We start from the raw sequence: 22,965 nt of genomic DNA, 5'->3' as shown, positions 1-22,965 counted from the left end.
AAGTATTGAATATTATTACATTCTTTCCATTTTAAATAACAGACAGCTGAAACCACTAAATTTATTTTTATTTTATTTTCTTTCAAAGCAAGTGCTCTTATACTGAAATAATATGTTGCAGTGCTTTAACACTGATTCACCCGGTGGAAGAACAAATTGTCAAATTATATACACCTAAAAACATATTTAAAATTTTATTTACTATTGTTATTTTATTATATTTTCTTATTATTAATTTATATTATTATTATTTATCATTAACTTTTATTTATTTTTAAAATTAAACTACTTACCTTGAAGTATATCTGGATTCACGAGAAGATTTATCATAATGGCCTGTTCTTCGAGAACTTCTGTCATTAGTGTGCCTTTTGTCATATCTACTATGGTAATCATCCCTCTCATGGTAATAACTATCAGATCTGTCATCTGCTGAAGAAACATTTACATGTATATTTTATAAATGGAAATGACAATGCAAAAAATAAAACTAAAGCATATTTTTACTAACAATGAACAATGAATATAATATTAAATTTTTATTTCAAAAAACAGATAAAACATTTTATAACAGCACAGTCAGAGCCCTAAAGCCCTACAAGAACACTGGTTAAATAACTCTCAATACTGTGGATCAACTTCTCGTCAGTGAAAGATTAATGAAGTTGCCAATTCATAAACATTACAAAAATATAAGTTAGGCTAGAGTGGTGGAAACATGCTATAAGTTTTATATTAATGAAAAACTGTATGCTGTGTACCAAATACAGCAGATAATTTTCAAGATGGCTGATAGAAACACAGGCCATACCATATAATAACTGCAGCATTATTTTAGAAACAGCTTTCTAGTGTACTCAAACACTGAAATTAGGTTCACTACAATATATATTAAATTTAAAGATTATGATAAAATGAACATAAATAAGACTATATCAGTAAATTAAAAGAATAATAATGCAACAGCCCTAGAAAGCAAAGATAACATATTGCTAATGATTTAAATAGGAAACGAAGATTCATCTATACTACTATTATAAATGTGAAAGTTTGGATGGATGGATGTTTGTTAGTCAATCACGTAAGAACGACTGAATGGAATTGTATGAAATTTAGCACAGAGGTAGATTATAGTCTGGAATAGGACATAGGCTATTATTTATTCCGGTTAACTGAGTGGCTAATTTTTTATTAATTAAAAACTAACTTTCTGACCAAAAATTTGAGGCCAAATCCCACCAAAAATGAATAAGGTTTAAGTTGAGTTTTTTCCCCCATGCTAACAAGATTAGGCTTAACATATTTTCGACCGAATATTTCAAACAATTCTATTTATTTCCTTAGTATTTGATGCATTTAAAATTAAACTTTCTTAATTAATCGATCTTTCAGATTTATTCTGAAGTACTTTTAAATTAAAATAAAACATGAATATAGGAAATTGAAAATTTCTAATCTGCATTGCGTTACCCTAACTGGCATTGAAAATGCATGCGCAGTGTGTTTTGATTGTTGATCACTGTGTTTTCATTTTAATTGAAAGTTTTAAAATTATGTGTATTATACTGTAGTAGCTATCTTAATCTCGATAGATAAATAAAATAGACTTGGCTTGATTTTAAAGAAACACGAACTTGATTTGCTGTTTTGTTTTATTTCAGGTAAATTATGTAAATAAATTGTTTTTAGGTTAGATGTGTGCTTTTGTAATTAAATAGCATTCATGTCAGTTGCATATTTTTCGTATATGCTTATAGTTAAGTGCATTGTTTTTTTAGGTTAGTTATAACTTTTTTTATTTATTATTTGATAGTTTTTTGAAATGCCCAGAAAACGCAAATCTAATCTTTTGAAGCGGAGTAATAAAACTCGGGCTATGAAAGTATCTATAAGATCAGTTTGCAATTTCAGTGAGCACTTGTTATTAAACCTCCTCCAGCTGTGGGATAAATACAAAGACGCTTTATCAGAAGATATCGTGCATAGGCTGGATGGCACTCAAAGGACCTAATCATTAACGAAGCTTTGGTATTGATTGAGGATAAAATGATTTCCATATCTGGGAAGATGTCTCGCTGATTTCGGCCTAGCCCCACCTCAGTGAAGACGGGAATTATCAGGCGAATTTGTGAAGGAGCTCTGGCTGTAGTTTTCTTGGGCATTACTGCAATTTTGCTTAATGGTTGCCAGACTCCTTTTTTAAATTGCTGCTTAATCTTGCAAGTGAAGATACCCCAATCACCAAAAATAGTGGCCGGGGAATCCTTTTGCAGCAATGCAAATTAATAGTATGGAATGAGTACACAATGGCGCACAAACATGCATAAGAGGTGTGCAACCGCAGTCTGCAGGACATCTGCACTAACCAGGTGGTGATGGGCGACATTGTCGCTTTGCCTGCAGGCGATTTTAGACAGACACTGCCAACTGCTGATCAGACTGTAAGTTCTCATACATATACATCAAAATTTCCATGCAAACGAAGTCACGGGTAATAGCTGGTATTTAAATAAACCCTTTAAATAATGGTTTCATTCAATTAATTAGTTCAATGATACCATTACTCTAAAAAAAAGTCCAACATATAGATTTCATCAGAATATTACTAGCCACCATATTCTTAATTTTGCTTGTGCCTACCTTTTCTATATGTGCGTAAGGAAAAATAAAACACATGCTTATAAATTATTAAAGGGAGGGGGAGGGAAAACACATGAAGGGGCAAAATTTTTTCAAAAGTTATGTTTAAATTAACTTTGAATAATGATTAAAAATTGTACGGCAATAAAATTGATGTCATTACAAAGATATTTTTTAGAATTTTAAGCAAGTGTAAAACTAATGTTTGTATGATGATTCGTTCAGAAGTTAGGCAAACTGCCTAATATTCACAAATTCTGCCTTATTAGTTAAGAGATAGAGATAACATTTCTATTTATATACAACATGAAAAACTGGATACCATTTTAAGCTTATGCAAAATCACTTGTATTTTGTTTGTAAACATATAAAAAAAATAATATAAGAACATATACACAAAGGATTAAAAGGAGAAAAAGGGCTTAGACAAATTAAAGGATAAGATAACATAGAAAAACACCAGTACATGTACATGACATATGACTCACCACGATGAGAGCGCTGATCAGGAAAATGCTGTCGTATGGGACCAAGACGCTGAAAAATGAGAAAATCATGTTAGATTTTAATAATGCTTCATAAATTTAAAAATAATTCCGATATTGAAATGTTAGTAAAAACTTACACCGTATTTATTTTTTCGTGTATTAGTAATAGTCTCTATAGTGCTGATGGGTCGAGGCTCATGAGAATCTTCATCATAGTGACGACGATAGTCATCACGATGATTACGAGAATATTTAGAACTGGAATGGTAGTCATATCTATCAGTGCTGTATTGTTCTTGACCAATAGTTTGAATAGGTAAGTTCTGGCTAATCCCATCATTTGATGGCTCATCAGCAAGAGGAGTACCAGGTTGAGCATCAGAACTGAAAACAAATATATGAACTAATAAGTACACATTAATTACAATTTGAGTTATTAGAAATTAAACAAAAACTTGATTGACTTTTACACAGATATTTTTATAAGAATTAATTTTTGTAAGAATTATAATGCAAGAATGTTTTTTAGATCATCTTTAAATGTATATTTCTTTTCAATAATATTAAATTTTCCAGAACATTTAGTCAAATTTTCATTAATGTTTAAAAACACTAAATTATGTATTCAATAATGTAAAAAACATTTTAAATTTTCATTTTCTCCTCAATCACAAGATAATAAATAACTGTTCTTTCTGACAGTATGACAAGAGGCAGATTTATTAAAGGTATGTGCACAAAATCCTTTCATGGATTTTATTACAGAGGAAAAAATAAGAGCTTTGTATATTATTATTTAACATACTGAGTATTCTATTGAGCATACTGAATAACATACTGAGCATTAGGTATAAGTTTCACTTAAAGGTCGCTTGTTATTTAAATAGTGTGCAGGAGAGAATAAACAATACTTCCAGTAGCAAACTAAAAATCAAAGATTCCATGCATACTCCCACTACAAATGAATACAAAAAACTGGGAGGGGGGGACCATCACTTCAAAAAGCTATTAACATAATGTAATTTCAGGATTTAAACTCCTAAAACCTGAAAATTTCATTTTTACTGAACACACATGAAATCATTTAAAATTTAACCTGATTTTCGTCTTTGACTTTTTAAACCATGCAAAATATTCTTGTATAAATTTAATTTTTTTTTGAGATTCTCTCTTAAGTTATTTAACTTTAAGTCATTAAAAGAATCATTAATTTTAAATAACTAATGTTATATAATATTAACTAATTTAAACAATACGAGATTTTATTTCATCACTATAAAACATCCTAATTATTATTCCATTTTTGAGAGGAAAGGTTCCTTATCAACAAATGTGGCTGTTGAAAAATAAATAAGCATCCTTCGTTGCATAAGTACTTGATGAGTAATACTGGCGCTGCTTATAACAGAATTTGAATTTAAAATGAAAACATTCTTAAGGCTAATTCACTCATACATATCCAGTTAAAATCAATATTACTTACTCTTCTTCAATAATGCCTTTGGGAGTCAAATTCTCAGGAGTTTGAATACCAGAGGCTGAAAAATTTTCATCATCATCTTTCTTGATTGCAGTATCCAGGTCAATAGAATCTTTCTTAAACTCAGAATTTTTAGGACTATGATCAAACGGAGTTGTAGAATTATCAGTTCCATGTGACTGGCTTTCAACAGTAGAATCAGGTGAAGGTTGAGGCGAGTCAACTCTTTGAATAGGTGGTGATTTCAAGAATGCAGCTTTTCTTATTTTAGTAGTATATCCAGTTTCATTTTTATAATTTAATACAGCTGTTCGTAAAAATCGATTAGGTATTAAAGTATTCGGAGATACATTAACTTCATGGCAAACTGGGCATTCATGGTTTTCAGATTCCAACAGAACCTGTCTGACACCTTCAAAAAAAGTTATTTTACATTTAAAAATGCAATGTAAAGGGAAAAAATAATACTAAACTTACAAAATGAAACTAATAGAAAAATATATTAAATAAAAAGCAATATATACACATTATTAGGTTTTCAATTAAAAGCATGGCATTTAATCTATCTATAATTATAATAAAGCTCAATGTGTGTGTGTTGGCACTCTACAGGCCAGACTGTTTGACCTACAGCTACCAAATTTGGTACTTGTATACCTTGGAGGTCGGGAATGTGCACCTGGGGTCCCTTTTTTTTTTAAATTTTTAATTAGAATTCAATTATTAATTAAAAACTAACTTTCCCGACAAAAAAAATCTTTTCATTTCCTCACCGCCAATAAGTAAGGCTTCATTTTTTTTCTCCACACTAAAGAGGATAGGCTTAAGAAATTTTCGGCAGATTATTTCAAAGGATTCTGTTTATTTTCTTAAGGTTTGAAACCTTTAAAAGTTAAACATTATTAATTAATCAATCATTCAGATTCATTCTGAAGTACTTTTGAATTAAAATAAAACAGAATAAAGGAAATTAAAAATTTCTAATCTGCATAGCGTTACCCCAACTGGCGTAGAAAATCCACGCATTTGCATTACCATAATTGGCGGTGAAAATTCAAGCATGCGCATTGTGCTCTGATTGTTGACAACGGATATGGACTTGGTTTTGAATGCTTAATATGTTTTCGACAGATTATTTCAAACGATTTTGTTTATTTTTTTAGTGTTTGATGCATTTAAAACTAAACATTGTTAATTAATCGATCTGTTCATGATGAATCCGAGAAAATTTTGTTGAAAACTTCTTGAGATATTATATAAATTAAGAAAAATATTTTTTAGTGCCCATAAGGTTTAAATACTCAGCGACTCTGTTTTCAGTACTCATATTTAAAAAAAATGCTTTGCTTCAATAAAAAAAAAAAAAATTATATTTATTGCAGTTTAATCATTTCCACTTTAATTTAAAGCATAAATTCTACGGGAGCAAACAGAAAATTAGAGAGATACACATTACTTTATGGCTGAAGGCCTTTATAATATTATGAGTGAATTTTATGACTATTAAAATTTGAAGTTTTAAAATATTTTTATGAAGAAGCAATTAAAATGGGAGTTCTATAAAATATTTAATCATTAAAATTTTAACGTGCATTAAGATTTTCGAACCAGCTGGTCGCCAAAGGCGGCTAGTAGATCATAAAGTAAGATTAAGATGATTTGTGGTTAAAAAAGGATATATATCTGTTAAATCAAAAAGAACTATTACAAAAAAAAAAATTAAATTAAAATAACATTAAGTAATTATTTCCAATAAGAAGTGCTTGTTTAAAATTCCACAATATAATAAAATAATCTGTATTTGATTCATTTATACTACATTTAAATTTGCAAATACAAAGTGCCCAATATATATTTCGAAATAAATTTCTAGAATGAAATAATTTACTTACATTCATCACAAAAACTGTTACCACAACATGGTATTAATACAGCATCTTGTAATAGGTCCTTACAAACCATACAAAGCAGTTCTTCTGGAACTTCCGCCTCAGGTTCAGCTATAGGTTCATCTTGCGGAACAAATGGAGGCTTTTCTTTCTTCACTTCTTTGTAAGCTTGACTACAGAAATATATGTATATATATTTAAAAATCAAGAAAAAACTTCAAAAGAATCTAAGCTGGTGAAAATAATCCATAAAAAATAATTCTAATACTAAGAAAATTCATAGTTCTTAAAAAAATATATTAAAATAAAAATGAAAAAAAGAAAGAAATCATATGGTAATTATTAATTCGAAAAGTCAAATCTTGGATTTTTAGTGCTACTTCCTTTATTAAAATTATTAAAATAAAATATGATTCCAAGACTATCTAAATTTTATTAAAAAATAGAATTGAAACTTACTGATCAATAAGAGGAACAGCATAATCGCCTGAGCTTGTTAGAAGAGCACCTTTATGTTCAGGGCCATCTACAGGAACCATAAAACTACGAGGGATTCCCGTACTACGTTTGACATCGGGCTATAAAAATAAATAAAACCAAAGATTTAAAAACTAAACTTTCAGTTCAGACAAAAATTTTAGAAAAGTAACAAAATAAATCATCATCTTACATTGTTTGTTGGGCAGTTTTTTATCCAATGTCCCTGCTTGCCACATCGAAAACATGTATAACTTGGGGGAAGAGGTCCCGTCATACTGCGGCTTTTAACATATCTAATTTGGATATAAGATTGACAATTCAAATATTCCAATAAAACAAGAAACATAAAATAAACAAACAAAAATCACATAATTAAACAATTATTTTCCTAGCTTCCAAACCCTTTAAGTCACATATGTGACACAACACACTTATAAAGTAATTAGTTATCTTCACTCTTCCAATCAGAATTTATTTATAAGTGAAAACATTTTAATGAGAAAAGCACAAATGACAACAAAGCAATGCATAGTGATAAATATGTGTGAAATTCCAAACATGATTATCAAAAGTAATACAAGGTTACAAAAATTAGTGGAACAACATAAATAAAAGACAATTGGAATAAATTTTAAAGGATGCCCTTTTTCCTTTTATATGAGTCTAATAATATTTTTAAAATTTAGATGCAATCATTACATTTTAATTACATTTTTGTTAGAGGGTGCATAGTGAGAAATTGCTGCAAGAATTAAGCACTTTTTTAATCACTTTAGCCAAAAATAATTAAATACCTTTTTACATCATACATAATTAAACCTGCATATGTTCTAATTCATAATAATGCATTGTGTTTTTATTGGAAATATTTAAATTTAAATGTGTATTTTTATTTTTCTGTAGAAGCACATCATCTTCTGTTACTGAACAAATTTGAGTTTTAAGAAAAACATCATTACCAAAATAATCAACTTTTATAAGATTAACAGTAAAAAAAATTTGTATTTGATTTTTAAAAATGCTGCAATAATTATCCGATAAGGCTGGGATGGAAAGTATAAGTTTCCTCCACTGCTAACTTGCAATATTTAGAAATTTTAAATATTTTATTTGCAGCCTTATAAAACTAAGAGCTAAAACATTCCAGGATAGATACCATCATAAGATTGGCAAAACTGGCAAAAATTGACAGTAGAACAATGCCCTGTTCCAAATGAGTTTTTTAGTTGTAATTTTTTTAACCAAAAAGAATAAAAGAAAAAACATTTAGAATTCTTCAATCTTATTAAAAAAATTACTGCTTCATACTTTCTATGTTTAGCAAAGGGCGTTTTTAAATGTTTCACATTTCAAAAATTTAATAAAAACCTGTTTTTTAATCTATATGCAAAAATAAATATTTTTTACATTAGTTTTAAAAAAAACCACAATAAAATGTGAAATATTTTAGAAAGAAATAAAAATGATTACCCGTCTTCATAAGTGATGAAAACGAATTCCAGATGTTAAAAAGATCCCATCAAAGTAAAATAAAATAAAAAATGGCAGTTAATGCTTCTTTTGAAGCTAGCACAAAATAATATAACTCAATGTCAAAACTCAATAAGAGAAGAATCATATTCAGTGAATTGCATTAAAGTTTTGAATTTTAAATCACAGCATAGAAAGCATTTTTATTATCATAACATCTATGACTTAACCATTCGATGAAGCAATGACATTATTTTCATTACAATAAAAATTACTGTCACAAATTGTGTTCATAACTAATCAGTTAAAAATTAATATTTTAATATTAATAATCTGTTAATATTTTAAAAATTAATTCATTTAAATAAAATTGGTATTACTGAAAAATCACCTATCTAAACTTTTAAAACGGGAATTTTTATCTCTGAAAATAATTTTTCAGAGATAAGCTTTAGCGTTATGGCAGAGACACGTTAAAATTATGTTTGTTCTTTTTTTAACTTCTAATTAAAATTTTGAAAAAAAAAAAAAAAATGCTCATAGTAAACCACTAATACCCAAGAGGTTTACTTTTTGCTGTATTTCATGACCCTAATTTCAACGGCTTGTGCTGCACATTGCTCTATCAATCAAATCTATCATCCGGACAAACCTCTATATGTATAGAGAGATTTAACAGAGAAGCAAAAAGAAGAAAAAAAAAAATCTTTAAGAGTTACAAAAAGAAAAAAAGCAAAAGTCCAAAAATCTTCATAAAAATGATAGAATGTCAAATCTAAATAATAAAAAATTTGAAAATCTTTCTTTTTTATCTTTTTAAAATTTCAAGTACCAGATGTTGCAGGATTTTCTTATATATTTAAAAACTAAAATTTGATTCAATAAATAAAAATTTTCAAATGGATGGGGACATTTAAAAAAAAAAAAACATGAAGGAAATCATAATTGTAAACCTATGGCTTTATGTTAAAATTTCATCGTACTAGATTTATTATACAAATAACATAACATAATTGTGATTCAATATAGAACAATAAAATTCATTTACACAGGTTGTTTGAGATTGTTCCAAAACAATATATTGACGAGAACAGTGATCAAATGTGTAACGAACTAAAAGAGGCTTCACAATAAGTGCTTTTAGGGCATGCTCAACATATCTCTTTGGCTCACCAAATTCATCCTTTTTGTTTCTTATTTTCCACTCACTGGACCATTTATCAGACATAACTAAAACCAATTATTTAAACATTTTTATATTCTACTGAAGTTCAAACATTTTTCGAAGCCACAAGAAGTATAACATAGTACACATTTTGTACTGTCCCTTCGGGATAAATTTCCCAATATTTCATTAAACAACAATGAACATTGTTGAAGAGGATGTAGGCAAAAATCATTAAGTATTATCTTAATATATATTAGCACTCCCCAAAAAGCTTTCTTTGCACTTCTTGAGAAATATAAGTGCTTTTTAAGGGTTTTTTTACAAAATTAAACACCTTTAATGCATTTACAGTTTTCAAATTTAAGCCCAATGCACCCTGTGTTACATTCAATAATAGCAAAATTTAAGAGCAAACTTTTTCCAACTTTCTAAAAATGCAGACTTCTGAATATTAGAAGAACTTTAATGGCAAATTAAAATCTCTATTAGTATTTCCACACATATCCCAAGGAAAATATGGAAATGGAGATCTGAAAGCAAGACAACATATTTAAATGAATCATTTTCAAAACCCTCGTTTATATTCTATTTGTTTTGAGGAAATATTAACAAAGTTTAAGGATTCATAATTGCTCAGTATTCAATAAATTTCAGTGCACTCATTGGCAAGACGACAAAAATAAATCTCAAAATTAAATCACAAAATAGTTATAGCATAAAAAGTGCCCTTTTTTAATTTTTGATAAAATTAACTACCTCTGGGTGCACAACCTATGGAATAATTCAATCAAAAAAATTTAACATGAAAACATGGAGCTGTTTTCTCCTTTCCCATGTATACATATTTTTCTAATACTTTAGTATACCATTGCCAATATCATAGAATCAAGAAATTAAAAATACCCCATTTCAATGATTAAAACAAATAATTTAATGAACACTTTCTATTAAGAGCTATGACTTACTTCGAAGGATCATATTCTTGGCTGGACTGTGTAATCATTGCTTTTACTTTATCTTCTTCAGAAGTATTGGCATTGACTAGATCAGCATTCTAAAAAAATAAGACATTTATATCAAATTAAATAAATAAGAATATATCAACATTGCAAAGAGCAAAATTTTGATTATGACAAAATATAATATCAGTTTTCTAAACTCAAAGTCAAGTTAATTGACAATAAACAACAACATTCATGTTTGAAAAGAATTTGATTTAAATAACAATATTTTATATCCTCAGTAATAAAGATATTTTCAAAGTAAATGCTGTTTTTCTTCATAGAAGTCTTTTCCCTCTTTTCTCAGTTTGATATTATGCAAATCAAAATTTGCCCTTGAATCATTTTGTAAAACAAGCATTTTGTTTTGTCACTATCGGAATTCTGGTTTAGATGCAATTAAATAAAAACTTCAATATTCTTTCACATTTCCTGGCAGAAATGAATCAAACTTCTGACAGAAACTTTCATTTTAAATACTTTGCTATGCAGGAATAGATTGCATGAATCTGAAGTGTCACAAAAAATACTATTGCTGAGTCAAGAGAATATCTAAATCTTACACATTTATATATGAAAAAAACCTCCTTGCAGAAAATGTTAAATCTCTCAATGTAATCATGGTATATAAATTAAAATTGATATTCATGACTTCAAAAATGAATGTTGCTATGAGAAATTTCAATGTATATTTGTATAATTTTATATATGCAGACAATCCTCTACAAAAATCTTAAATGTAGCATCTGTTTGTTTACATTATTAGCTTTAAAATATTTGTTTTCATATATGATGGATCTAAAGCAGATGATTTCACACCTCCCCCCCCCCCAATACAAATTGCTATGGACAGAAAATGAAACTAAAAAATATTTTTTGAAATTACAGTATTATGAAGACAAAGGAAAACACTCAAAGATGCCAAAACAGATTAAAAAGAAAATATCCCAGAATAAAAATATCAGAATAAAAAGAATATGAATGAAAAAAATATTATAAAGGGGGAAATGAATATCTACATTTCATTACTGTAATTTTATATAACTGTTTTCTAAAATTAAAATCAATGCCAAAACAAGCATTCTTTAACAAATCTTATTATTCACCTGAAAATAACAGTAATTCATTAGCTCCAGAATGCATCCAATTATTTTGTTACATTACTTTTACTTTACTGCAATTGCTTACAGAAAAAAAAAAATTAAGGAGATAATAGACAATTTTATTTACTGTCTATGATATTTCATGTGATTCCGTAAATATTTTGAGTGAAGTGACCAACTATAAAAACTGTTTGTGGCACAAAGTTTCTTGTTGTTAGTAGCTCTAAAAATTATTTTTTATTATTAAGTTTCTAATTAGAAACTAAGCAAAAAAAAAAAAAATGCTTTTCTTTAATAACGAAACCCTTCTTGCTTTTCAGAATAGATGTTTTGCAGAGGAATAAAATTCAATATAATATGCAATACAAAGTAACCTTTCACAGATTCACTTAACTAAAAGCAGACATAAACAGTGAGTTTATGGTACATATACAGTATGCTACGAGCAATGATTCCTGTTAAATATATATATATTTTTTTTAATTTGAAAAAGGAATGATGAACGCATCATTTCCAAAACTGCAATGTCTGTGTGCTGCTATTACTCAAGATTATCAAAAATGGTACAATCACAAATCAATTTCTTCCAATCACTGTAACAACTTGCAGCTCAAATAATCAAGAAACCTTGCTATGGTGCTAACAATTAAAAACAAGATGGTTGCTGCTCCTATCCTATTGCCAGTTAGTCAGGAAAGTAGACACCTGCATGGTAGTAATGACAACTGACATTCAGGGAATAGCAGTTTCCTTTTCTAATGAATTAAAAAAAATTTATTTCTATTTGATGGGACAAATATTAAAGAACAAACATACTCCATCAATTTGCAGACAACTACAAGGTAGTACTATGATCGGTCCTCTTATAAATTATGGAAGCTTTATAAACAATTGCTAGTATTCCTTTATCCTTGAAGAACACATACAACCTTACTTTCTGATGGGTTTTTCCTCGGATAGATGACATCTTTCAGCATAAGTGACAGATAGGACAACTAAAGCTGCATGTAGCTAGTGCCAAAAGCATCAGGTCAAATTCATGGTATTTCCCTCAGGCTCTGACTTTGCTCCCAAATTAAATTCCACTGACAACATACGGAATCTCTTTAATAATTCACACCACCCTCTACTACTTAGCTGCATTAGAGTCAGCACATTTAGATACTTCTAAGAAAACTTTTCAATATTATGATCGGTCATTTTGGAAGTATCTAATCTGTCAAAATAGCACATAAGGGTTTTCTGGGTATTAAATGACTGACACATTAATATTACAAGACTTAGTAGTTATCTGAAAAATACAAGTGTACTTGAATCCTTTATCTTTCAACTTAAATACTTAATAATTACTTAAGAATAAAGCATACTGGATATCAAAATACTGATTAAGTTATCTGAATTTTATAATAGCTTCTACTATTATTTAAGTTTTTATTTTTGAGTTAATTATTTCATTATATTTTTTTAAAATCTAAAGTAACATTTTCTTTTAGTGTGGTATTATACAGTAACAGAATTTCTAATTTAGTTTAAATTAATGCACTTATTTGAAGATACATTAAGATTGTTTTCAGATGCAACTAGCCACTTCTTTAAACCAAGGACAGATTAAGAAGACATAATTTGAAATTGTACTGAATCTCCAAATTGCTACATCATACCAGTTAGGAAATACTTGAATTTGATTTACTTAATTTTTCAGGTTATAGATTTCAAATTTTATATATATATATATATTTGGTTTGGTTTTTTGGTTATTTTTTTTTTTTTTACTTTTGTCTCAATTCATCTCTGTTTTAGAAGTAGCTGCATTTGCAGTCTCTAAATACTATGCTGCTTTACCTGTTCTTTTTTTGGTTTTTGTTTGAATAAGAAATCATTATATATATATATATATATATATATATATATATATATATATATATATATATATACAAAAGTATTAGAATCAAGTTAATAGGAAAAACAAAAATCAAATAAAAATTAAACCAAAAAATTATTAAAAAAGAATCCGGCCTGAAGACTTTTTCAAGGGTCACCCTCAGGCAGGGATTCAAATAAAGGGATTTTTTCTGTGAGGACATACAGACATTAAGTCTAATAATGATTCCTCGTGACCCGAAAGTCCCCCGAAATTATGCTCAAGAGATATACCATTTTAACAGAAAGGAAATACAAAATAACAAATTAGAAAAAAACCACAAAGTAAAAACAATAACAATAAAAACAAAAACAGCATTAAAATTAAAATTAAAAACGAAAAGGCCAGCACATACCATCCAATAGTGAAGGAAACTTTAAACAATCGATTGTGATTTCCTGTTTTTACTTTGTGGTTTTTTTCTAATTTGTTATTTTGTATTTCCTTTCTGTTAAAATGGTATATCTCTTGAGCATAATTTCGGGGGATTTTCGGGTCACGAGGAATCATTATTAGACTTAATGTCTGTATGTCCTCACAGAAAAAATCCCTTTATTTGAATCCCTGCCTGAGGGTGACCCTTGAAAAAGTCTTCAGGCCGGATTCTTTTTTAATATTTTTTAATAATTTTTTTGGTTTAATTTTTATTTGATTTTTGTTTTTCCTATTAACTTGATTCTAATACTTTTGTATCAATTCATCTGTGTTTTAGAAGTAGCTGCAATTGCGCTCTCTAAATACTATGAAGTTCCTTTTTGGTTTTAGTTTAAATAGGTAATAAATTTTAGTTGCGATTTCGAAACTGTTTTGTTTCGTTTTCATTTTAGTTTCGTTTTCAAACTTTTTCTTACTTTAGATTGGTTACTTTATATATATATATATATATATATATATATATATATATATATATATAAATTGAAAATGTTCTGAACATGTCTACATACCTTGGCAATTCTATCATATCGTATATGGCCCATATCATCCTATTAAAAAATACAATATTTTAGTACACACAAAAATGATATTCACAATAAATGAAATCTCCAAAACAAATCAAAATATATAATTATACTTATTTCTGTAACTTACATCATCAATGGGAAGAGGAAGATCAGGCTTATCCCTAAATAAAATAAAATCAATAATAAATACATCATTCATTATACAAATATATATTAAAGTAAATGCTACAAATAAATATTATATTTACCAGCTTTTCTTAGTTCCTCCTTGGACAGGTACCCTAGCCACAATGACTGAAGTATTTTTTGGCACTAACATATCATCATTGTCATAAACTAATGAAAGAAAATTTTATTTTCATTTAATCATATTTCATTTCAAAAGATTAAAAAAAAATCAAGTAACCAACAAAATCAGATAATGAAATAATGCTTTCCATGAAAATTATATGTGAAAAATATTTTGTAGAAAAATAACTCAAAAAAATATTTAATATATAGATAATATCTTTAAATTTCTCTAATTTGTCTCTCCATATTTGGTTTACCTTGGCTTACAATGAAATTCGACTTTAAATTATTTATATTATATCTCAGTTTTGCATCTCCTTTTCCATCCTCCTAGATTTGTCGACAATTGCACTGGAGTGAAGACAATACCTTTTCATTAACTGTTGAATTGGATGCCGCAATTCTTTATGCGATCCATATTGATTTCTTCCCATAATGAGCAATTAATGTATTGACTCCTTGTTTTCACATTCTATTTTACATTTAAATTCCATATTAGCTACTGACTTATGATTAATTTAATATGTAATTTATACAAATTTTCTGATAATTTGGCAATATTTTTCTGGATTTTATCCAAATATACTAACAAAATAAAAAATTAAAAGTACAAACCAGTTACAATTTAACCCATTCACTGCCAAGCAAAATTAGAGTGCCTTGCCCTGGGTGTCTAGGCCAATCTAAAATTGCAGCGCAAACTACGAGATATCTCGTAGCTGGCAGTTTTGGTACACACACTTACTACAAAATATCTCGTAGATGACAGTGAATGGTATAAATGATAAAAAAAATGCAATAAAAATTGGGAATACACTAATTTTTTTGTACAAAGTGATGTTTGAAATTTTGCATACAATACAATATATACTTTATTTTCTCATTTACTAAAATTCAGCTCCCTGTTCATCCTTAAAGCCAGCTTTTCCAATTATTATTTCTTTCAAATATTTCCTGAAATAAATCAAACAGACTTCCTTCTCACATTCTTACATGGATTAAATATTTATATTAATATAATTGTGTATGTGTGTTTCAAATTAATTTATTATACCATGTAGTCATAAGAGCAAAGTGGCATAAATTTTTTCCTTCTTTGATTTTACTAAGAGATTTTCATACGGATTTCTTCGACAAATGTAAACTTAGGAAAGAATATCATATGTATCCTTAAAAAAAGTATGTAGGTGTTAGGAATTTTTATCTCTTCACTCGCAGCAGGGAAACAACGGAATCAGCAATTTTTTAGAGTACATGTTAGAAATAATTAAAAAGAGTGGAATGAGTCGCAAAATAACATGGGCTAATTTAAGAAAAAAATTAGGAAATTAATTAAGATTTTAAAATATCAATTACATTTATTATATATACATAATATTTCCTCATCTATTTTAAATCTTTATTTCATGTATACCTTAAATTAGGCCATATTACTTAAACCTAAAATTTTCTTTTATTTCCCAATCCAAATCCATTTTTTAAAACTAAATTTCAAAATTAAAATTAATTTTTACTCTCAAAAGTGGATACTAATACAACTCTCCAGATTCAAAAGCAAGGATAAAAATTTCTAACATCATACCCTTCTTTCCAATAATATTCAAGATCCTCTTTTCTAAATAAATATTTGCATCAATGAAACCTCTATAAGAACCTCTCAATAAGAAGCACTGAGCAAAAAAACTTTAATACTTTTTGCTTGTATTCTAGTGTGAACGGAAGTTTCCACCATCAGCCAATAGGAACCCATAGCTACCCACCATCAACCCATAGGCTAACAACTATGCCCTCCCGAGAAAAAATGAATCGAACTTCTTGTTGGCCACTTGTCTGCAAATATTATATATATATATATATATATATATATATATATATATATATATATATATATATAAGCACGCTGAATATTTTCTACCCTCTGATTTACAAGTTGTTTTTTTGAAGATGATAAGTACAGCAAGAGGTGGGAAGAGACCGATTCTCAATAGAATATTTTAAATCTGGATGGATTTACATCAAAGGATAAAGTACAGTTATTAATATAATACTTTTCTGTCATTACATATACAGAAAGATATTTAAACAAAATGGGTTTATGCGAAATAAAAAAAATAAAGAAATCCTAAACATTCCATCAATTTTATCTGAGATGCATTTTGTTACATTTTTCCTTTAATAAAAAGCCTAATCAAATAAAAAAAATCATAGAATAAATTCATAATTTAATAAATCATAAGATAAATTCATACACGAATAATGAATTCAGTTCTTAAAAAAAGTAATAATTTTGCTATATAAACTGAATAAAATAAGAAATAAAATTTATGGCAAAATAACAGATAAAAGGACCTCCTGAATTTCAAATCAAAATTATATTAAATACACATTATAATAATTGATTTAATACATTTTAAATTCTCAAAACATTTATTAAAATGTTAACATTTCGGAGCAGGGAGGACAATCAAAACATTTTTTTTTAAATCATCCACACTTACAAATTTCAGGGGAAAAAAGTTTTAAAATAGTTTTGTTTGTTTTTTCCATCAATATATATTTATCAAAAACCTACATGATGAAAATCTCAGTTGAATTTAGGTGGCAAACGGCATTCGAGTTTAGTCTGTTCTGTTTAAGAAATTAAATAGCAACTAATGAGATATTTTCAAAATCTAAACAACTGTCAATCAATAACACAAAATTTAATCTATGGCACTGTGTTACACACTAATAAAAGACATTATTAAAAATGGGGGGAAAAAACACCTTACAATGTTTTTTATTTAATTCCATGTTTTTGAATGTGAATAAAGACTATAAAATGAAAGGCTTCAGGTTACAAAAAAATATCCGTTCATACTATGATTCAATAAAATGTATTCATTTAGCCCATGACTGCATACTGGTGTGATTGTAAACTGGTCTAATTTTTATATTAAAGCTTGATGGCAGCTGTAAGATGAAGCATAGATATCATAGTCATTGAAAACTATAAAATAATAACTAACAAGAATTCATCATTTTTATTAAGAAATAAATAATGTAAAATAAATTACAAGCTTTTATACTGATTTTTTTTACATGTATTGTCACACGTAGATGAAATGAAGAATGCTCAAATGATTCAATATAAAATGATCAAATATAAATACTCAGTATGCAAACAAAAAGAAAAATAAGCAAGATTATTATTTTTTTAATATATGAACTTTATTAAATGTTTCCTCGTCAATAGTTGCAGGTCTTTTACAAAAACTTAACTTGGATAAGTTTTCATTATAGCAGAGCAGACAGCTTTAGACAAAGCATGATTTTAAACTATTTCAATTTTATAACTCTAAACATGTTGCAACTATTAACTTTTTAGCAGTCAGATACAGAATATTTCTTCTAAAATGAAAATATTATAAACCAGACTTTCATGTAATATTTCTTATGTAATTAAGATCCAATGCATCCTAAGTTTCCAAAAACATTTTGGATAACATGTCAATTTTGATCATCTTCCATGCTATTCTTAATGCTCTTCCCCCCCCCCCCTTTTTTTCTCTTGCATGATTAGTTTTTATTTAAATATGAAATGATGACTCCCAGCAATGCAATTTCAGAAACATGCCAATTAGATAATAAAACATGGAAATAAGAAATTAACATAATCGTCTGCCCCCCCCCCCAAAAAAAGTCCTGAAAAGTTGTCAGTTATTAATAAATTCCTAACACCCTCAATTTTTATGTTCTGCTTCAAAGTAGGTAATCTGTATGGGAAAAAAAAATTTACGTATTCAAAATATTTTCCTTAAATTACTAAATTTAAAGAAAACAATTTATCCAAATAAAAAATTCATTATTCTATCAGATATTAACAATTAATTACTTTAAAAAATTTCAATTTCTAAAGTAAGAATTTAAAATTATTATTAAAAAAAAAACAGTAAACTAGTTAGGAAATCTTTACTTGTACTAAGTCTTGTAAACATAAAGATGCAAATGATCAGCCTGTAAGTTTACATGTTGATAATATCTTTCCATGTCAGTAAAATTCCAAACACTGTAAGAGTAAATTCTACAGACCATTAGCATAATCGACAAAAGCTAAAAAAATTAGTCTAAAATATTTTTCAAATAAAAGCAATGGCCAAAAAATCAAAACTCATTGCTCTATAAACTAATTTTTATGTTGCCTTTAACAGGCAAACATTAAATCTAGTGGTATTGAGTCCTTATTTCTCCACATTGTATCTTCAACATATTTTTACATACATCTTCAAATTTATAAATTCAAGTAACAAGTAAGAGTTGTACACAAACACTTAACTATGAACTTTGAAATTAATCCATTATTGAGCCCCTTCAGTCAAAGACTACTTTTTACTCCTAAAAAGAATAAACAAATTCAGACATTGGCAATTTGAAGCTTAAAGCCTATATAATATTTATCCCTTTAAAATTGGTATACTATGTTATTCTCAGGCAACATGGAAATAAAAAGTTCTTTATTGGAGGTTCATATTTTATCCCTTGCCAGAATGTTAAAACAGATTATGTATCATGATCTTTGCTTTCAATGAAAGGCATTTCTAATCTTAATTATATATACACCATTAAAATCACTTGCTATTTATAATGTCTATAAGATTTAGCTTGAGACATATTCATAAGCAATCAATTATGTTTCATGGCACAGCAAAAAAAAAAAAAAAAAAAAAAAATCTATATTAAAGTAGACATTTAACGAAAGTTATATCGCATGATATTACAGTGCCAATCTAAAATCCAGTAGATGTATAATTTATTAAACATGGAGGAAGGAAAAAAAAAAAAAAAGAAGAAAGGAACATACAAGGAAATCAAAATTTATAATAAAGAGAAAATCCCAATAAGTTTCAAAATGTTTTTGATTTTCCCTAAATTACATAAAATTGTATATAATACTTCACTCAACATGATTAAATATATTTATTTATTAAATGATAGTTCAATCAAGCCGACAAACAGTATTCATCAGTAGTTCCATAAATCAGTATTACAAGGCATCAGTAATTGGTTGTACATTGTTGAGTAAAAACAGTACAAAAATGTTTGTAAGATTTAAATATTTATCCAGAAAAAAAAATTTAATGTATATTTTTCTCCCCCTCCCCCTTTAAAGCTCTATAGTTTTAAATAGATGATATGCTTTTAAAATAAAATTTATACACAGATTTTGGATATGAAAAAATTGCATACTACAATTAGTTTAGTTTGAATTAAAATACTTATAATGTAATCTGATAAACAATATTTGAAGCAATAGCAGTATAACTGTACAAACAAAATATGAAAATGATCTCAAAATTTATCAGAAAATTACATTTAATCCAAAAATCTGTTTCAACTAAAAAATCATTTACAACTTCAGTCAGGAACTTTATACCTTGAAGTAATTGATAAGGATTCTTTTTTTGGGGGGAGGCGAAAGAAAAATACCTCCCCTAATGGCTGCATTTCTTATTCAGTGAATTTCACTTAGTTAAAAAAAATAGCATTAGTGATGTTTTATATATATCCCCTTATCACATTAAGTCACAGATTTTTAATTTAGTACATGGAATGTCATTGAAAGCTAACACTCAAACATCATATACATACATATATTATATTTCTTAATATACAAATACAAACTTCTATTTCAATTAGCTTTCAAATTCCTTGATAATACAGTAGACATTTTACTGCTAGCACTTTCCAGTTTCAAAAAATAAAATATTATTTAAATAGAAAGTTACCTAGCCATCTCATAACTCCATATTTATTAATAGCTCCAATGCTTCTTTTTAAAACAGATTTTCAACATCAGCTGTTTACTGTATTTTTCTCTTTCCATAAATATGTTCACTGAATATGTTTCAATTTCCATCCATAATAACCCATGGCATTAAAACATAAACATTGCTTTTAAATGCTCTCCTACCAATTAATGATGAAAAATAATAACATGAAGCTTCTTATTTTTTTCAAATAACAAATCGAATTTTCTTTTAATGCCTTTTTCTTTTATAATAAATGAAAGAGGAAATCTCAAATATCTTTAAAAATTAGATACTTTGATTAACAAGAAAATGTTCCTTTTCTCCTCCACCCCAATTTACAGAAAATAAGGTATGTAATCTCTTTCAACTACTAGGTTTTCTTTATGAGCATAAATCTACCTGTGATACTGGTAGTGACTTATAAAGTTAAGGAAGTAAAGCAAAGAACTAGATAATTAGAGCAAAGAGGAAAGGATGAAATCCTAATTATCTAATGGTACAGCAGTTGGGACAGCCCAAATCAATGATGATAAAAATTCTAATGAAGCATATTATGTATATTTACAAAAGAGGCGCATGTGGCATCTTGAAAAAACAATTACAATTACATCGACAAGATTTGGCAAACAAGTAGTTGTAATACACCCACACAAAGCTCAAATTTTAATACTTAAAGTAGAAAATAATTTGTTATTTTGGGGTTTGTTTTTTTCCATGTATTTACTAATAATACTGTTTCAGACAATCACTGAAAAAAAACTGATGCATAACTGAAAAGAAAAGATCGTTTTTATGACTGAATATTTTATGCAATTTATTCAGTTCTGGAGAATATTTAAAACATAGCAAGTTCTCAAAAACACTTTCAAGAATTAAAATTCCTTGCCATCCTTGAATTATTAGCTGAAACATTTCTTCCCAATTTAAAATAAGAAAGATAAAAATATTGTCTAATTATTAAGTTTTAACTGACTAGCATGTCACATGTCCTTTCAATCTTATTTAAGCAAAGAGCCAAATGAGAAATAATATTCCAAGAATCATGTCAGACAAAATCGTGGAGGTTCTGCTGATATAAGAAAACCCAAGACTTCATTTTTAATGTCTCATGAATTCCAAAGTATTGTCAAAGATGATAGCACTAATAGTAAAAATCCCCCCCCCACACACACACACATACACACAAATTAAATAATTTACTTTTGTTTATGTGCACTTACATTCATTTATTCATAAATGCTGCTAAGAATGTTTTCAAGAATGATGCAGTCAAACGAAAAATAACATTTTCTGATAACTTATCAAACATTTTATTTATTTATTTTGTGATTGCATGAAGTAACAACATTAATACATGAAGAGGGGATTCCATAATAATCACAGAATTTCGAAAGCAGTTACTAAATTTTTCAATCAAAATGCTTGGATATCAATATTGCTTATATAATTTTAAATTTTAATCTTTATTTTTCTTATAAGTACTTACTTTAATAACAAAAAAAGGGCTTTATATGTAAAATTAAAATACTACAAATATTTAAATTAAATTTTTACATGAACCCCTCAGTCATTTTGAAATTTATTATATCATACAACTACAAAAAACTCCTTAATCTAAATCAACTGCATCTTTACAGTAATATTAAAAACCTTTCTTTTTATTACTTCATTAACAAAATCTTAAAATAGATTAAAATTTAGTAAATCTAGCCAATAATCAACAAATAGTTGAGATGCAATACTTTTTCATCAGTAAAAAAGAAAGAAAAAAAATCAATCATGCATGCTTTAAACATAAAGTCAAATTATGCTTGTTACTTTTGCAAAAGAGTAAATAACATATTTTAGAACATATAGAAATGTTCAAAAAATTTTTAAAAACAATGGGAAAAATTTAATTAATAAAGGAAAAGAGAATTAACTCACTGAGCACACCAAGGTATTATGCTTTTATTTAAAAATGTGAACAATTCAAAGCCAGTCATTCTTATAGTTAGAAATACATTAAAAACTCAGTAAAATTTAGTGAAGTGAAATAACAGATAAAATCTATAAATTATTCAAATACATAAACAGTCAGTAGTGAATGACACTCATCAAAAACAGATTCCTTCTCTCTTAAATATATATACATTTTTCACATATACATATAGTAAAGAGTTAGACAAGGATGTGTGCATTAGTATGACAATTTGCACTGAGCATGTGCCATCAATACTCAAAATTAACATTGTATCATATTCATGGCTTAATCCTTTGTTCTAAATTTCGAACTTAGATCTG

At 27.5% G+C, this 22,965-nt stretch overlaps 1 protein-coding gene across 2 annotated transcripts in view; it reads right to left on the bottom strand.

Annotated features, from left to right (window-relative positions):
- LOC129962429 (E3 ubiquitin-protein ligase RBBP6-like) overlaps positions 1-22,965 on the bottom strand; it is a 52,403-nt gene that overhangs the window by 11,562 nt on the left and 17,876 nt on the right. Inside the window, exons 3-13 of one of the 2 annotated variants that reach the window (XM_056076197.1) lie at positions 14,851-14,938; positions 14,730-14,763; positions 14,585-14,623; positions 10,581-10,669; positions 7,168-7,270; positions 6,957-7,075; positions 6,501-6,670; positions 4,612-5,020; positions 3,266-3,512; positions 3,129-3,177; positions 294-432 (exon numbers count right to left, since the gene is read on the bottom strand). In XM_056076197.1, the coding sequence (XP_055932172.1) occupies positions 294-432; positions 3,129-3,177; positions 3,266-3,512; positions 4,612-5,020; positions 6,501-6,670; positions 6,957-7,075; positions 7,168-7,270; positions 10,581-10,669; positions 14,585-14,623; positions 14,730-14,763; positions 14,851-14,938 (1,486 nt within the window). The remainder of the gene's footprint in view (positions 1-293; positions 433-3,128; positions 3,178-3,265; positions 3,513-4,611; positions 5,021-6,500; positions 6,671-6,956; positions 7,076-7,167; positions 7,271-10,580; positions 10,670-14,584; positions 14,624-14,729; positions 14,764-14,850; positions 14,939-22,965) is intronic. The other variant, XM_056076198.1, reaches the window with a different exon arrangement.

Source organism: Argiope bruennichi, chromosome 2, assembly GCF_947563725.1.
Source record: "Argiope bruennichi chromosome 2, qqArgBrue1.1, whole genome shotgun sequence".
Classification (NCBI taxonomy): domain Eukaryota; kingdom Metazoa; phylum Arthropoda; class Arachnida; order Araneae; family Araneidae; genus Argiope; species Argiope bruennichi.
This window is presented reverse-complemented; position numbering and strand designations above follow the sequence as displayed.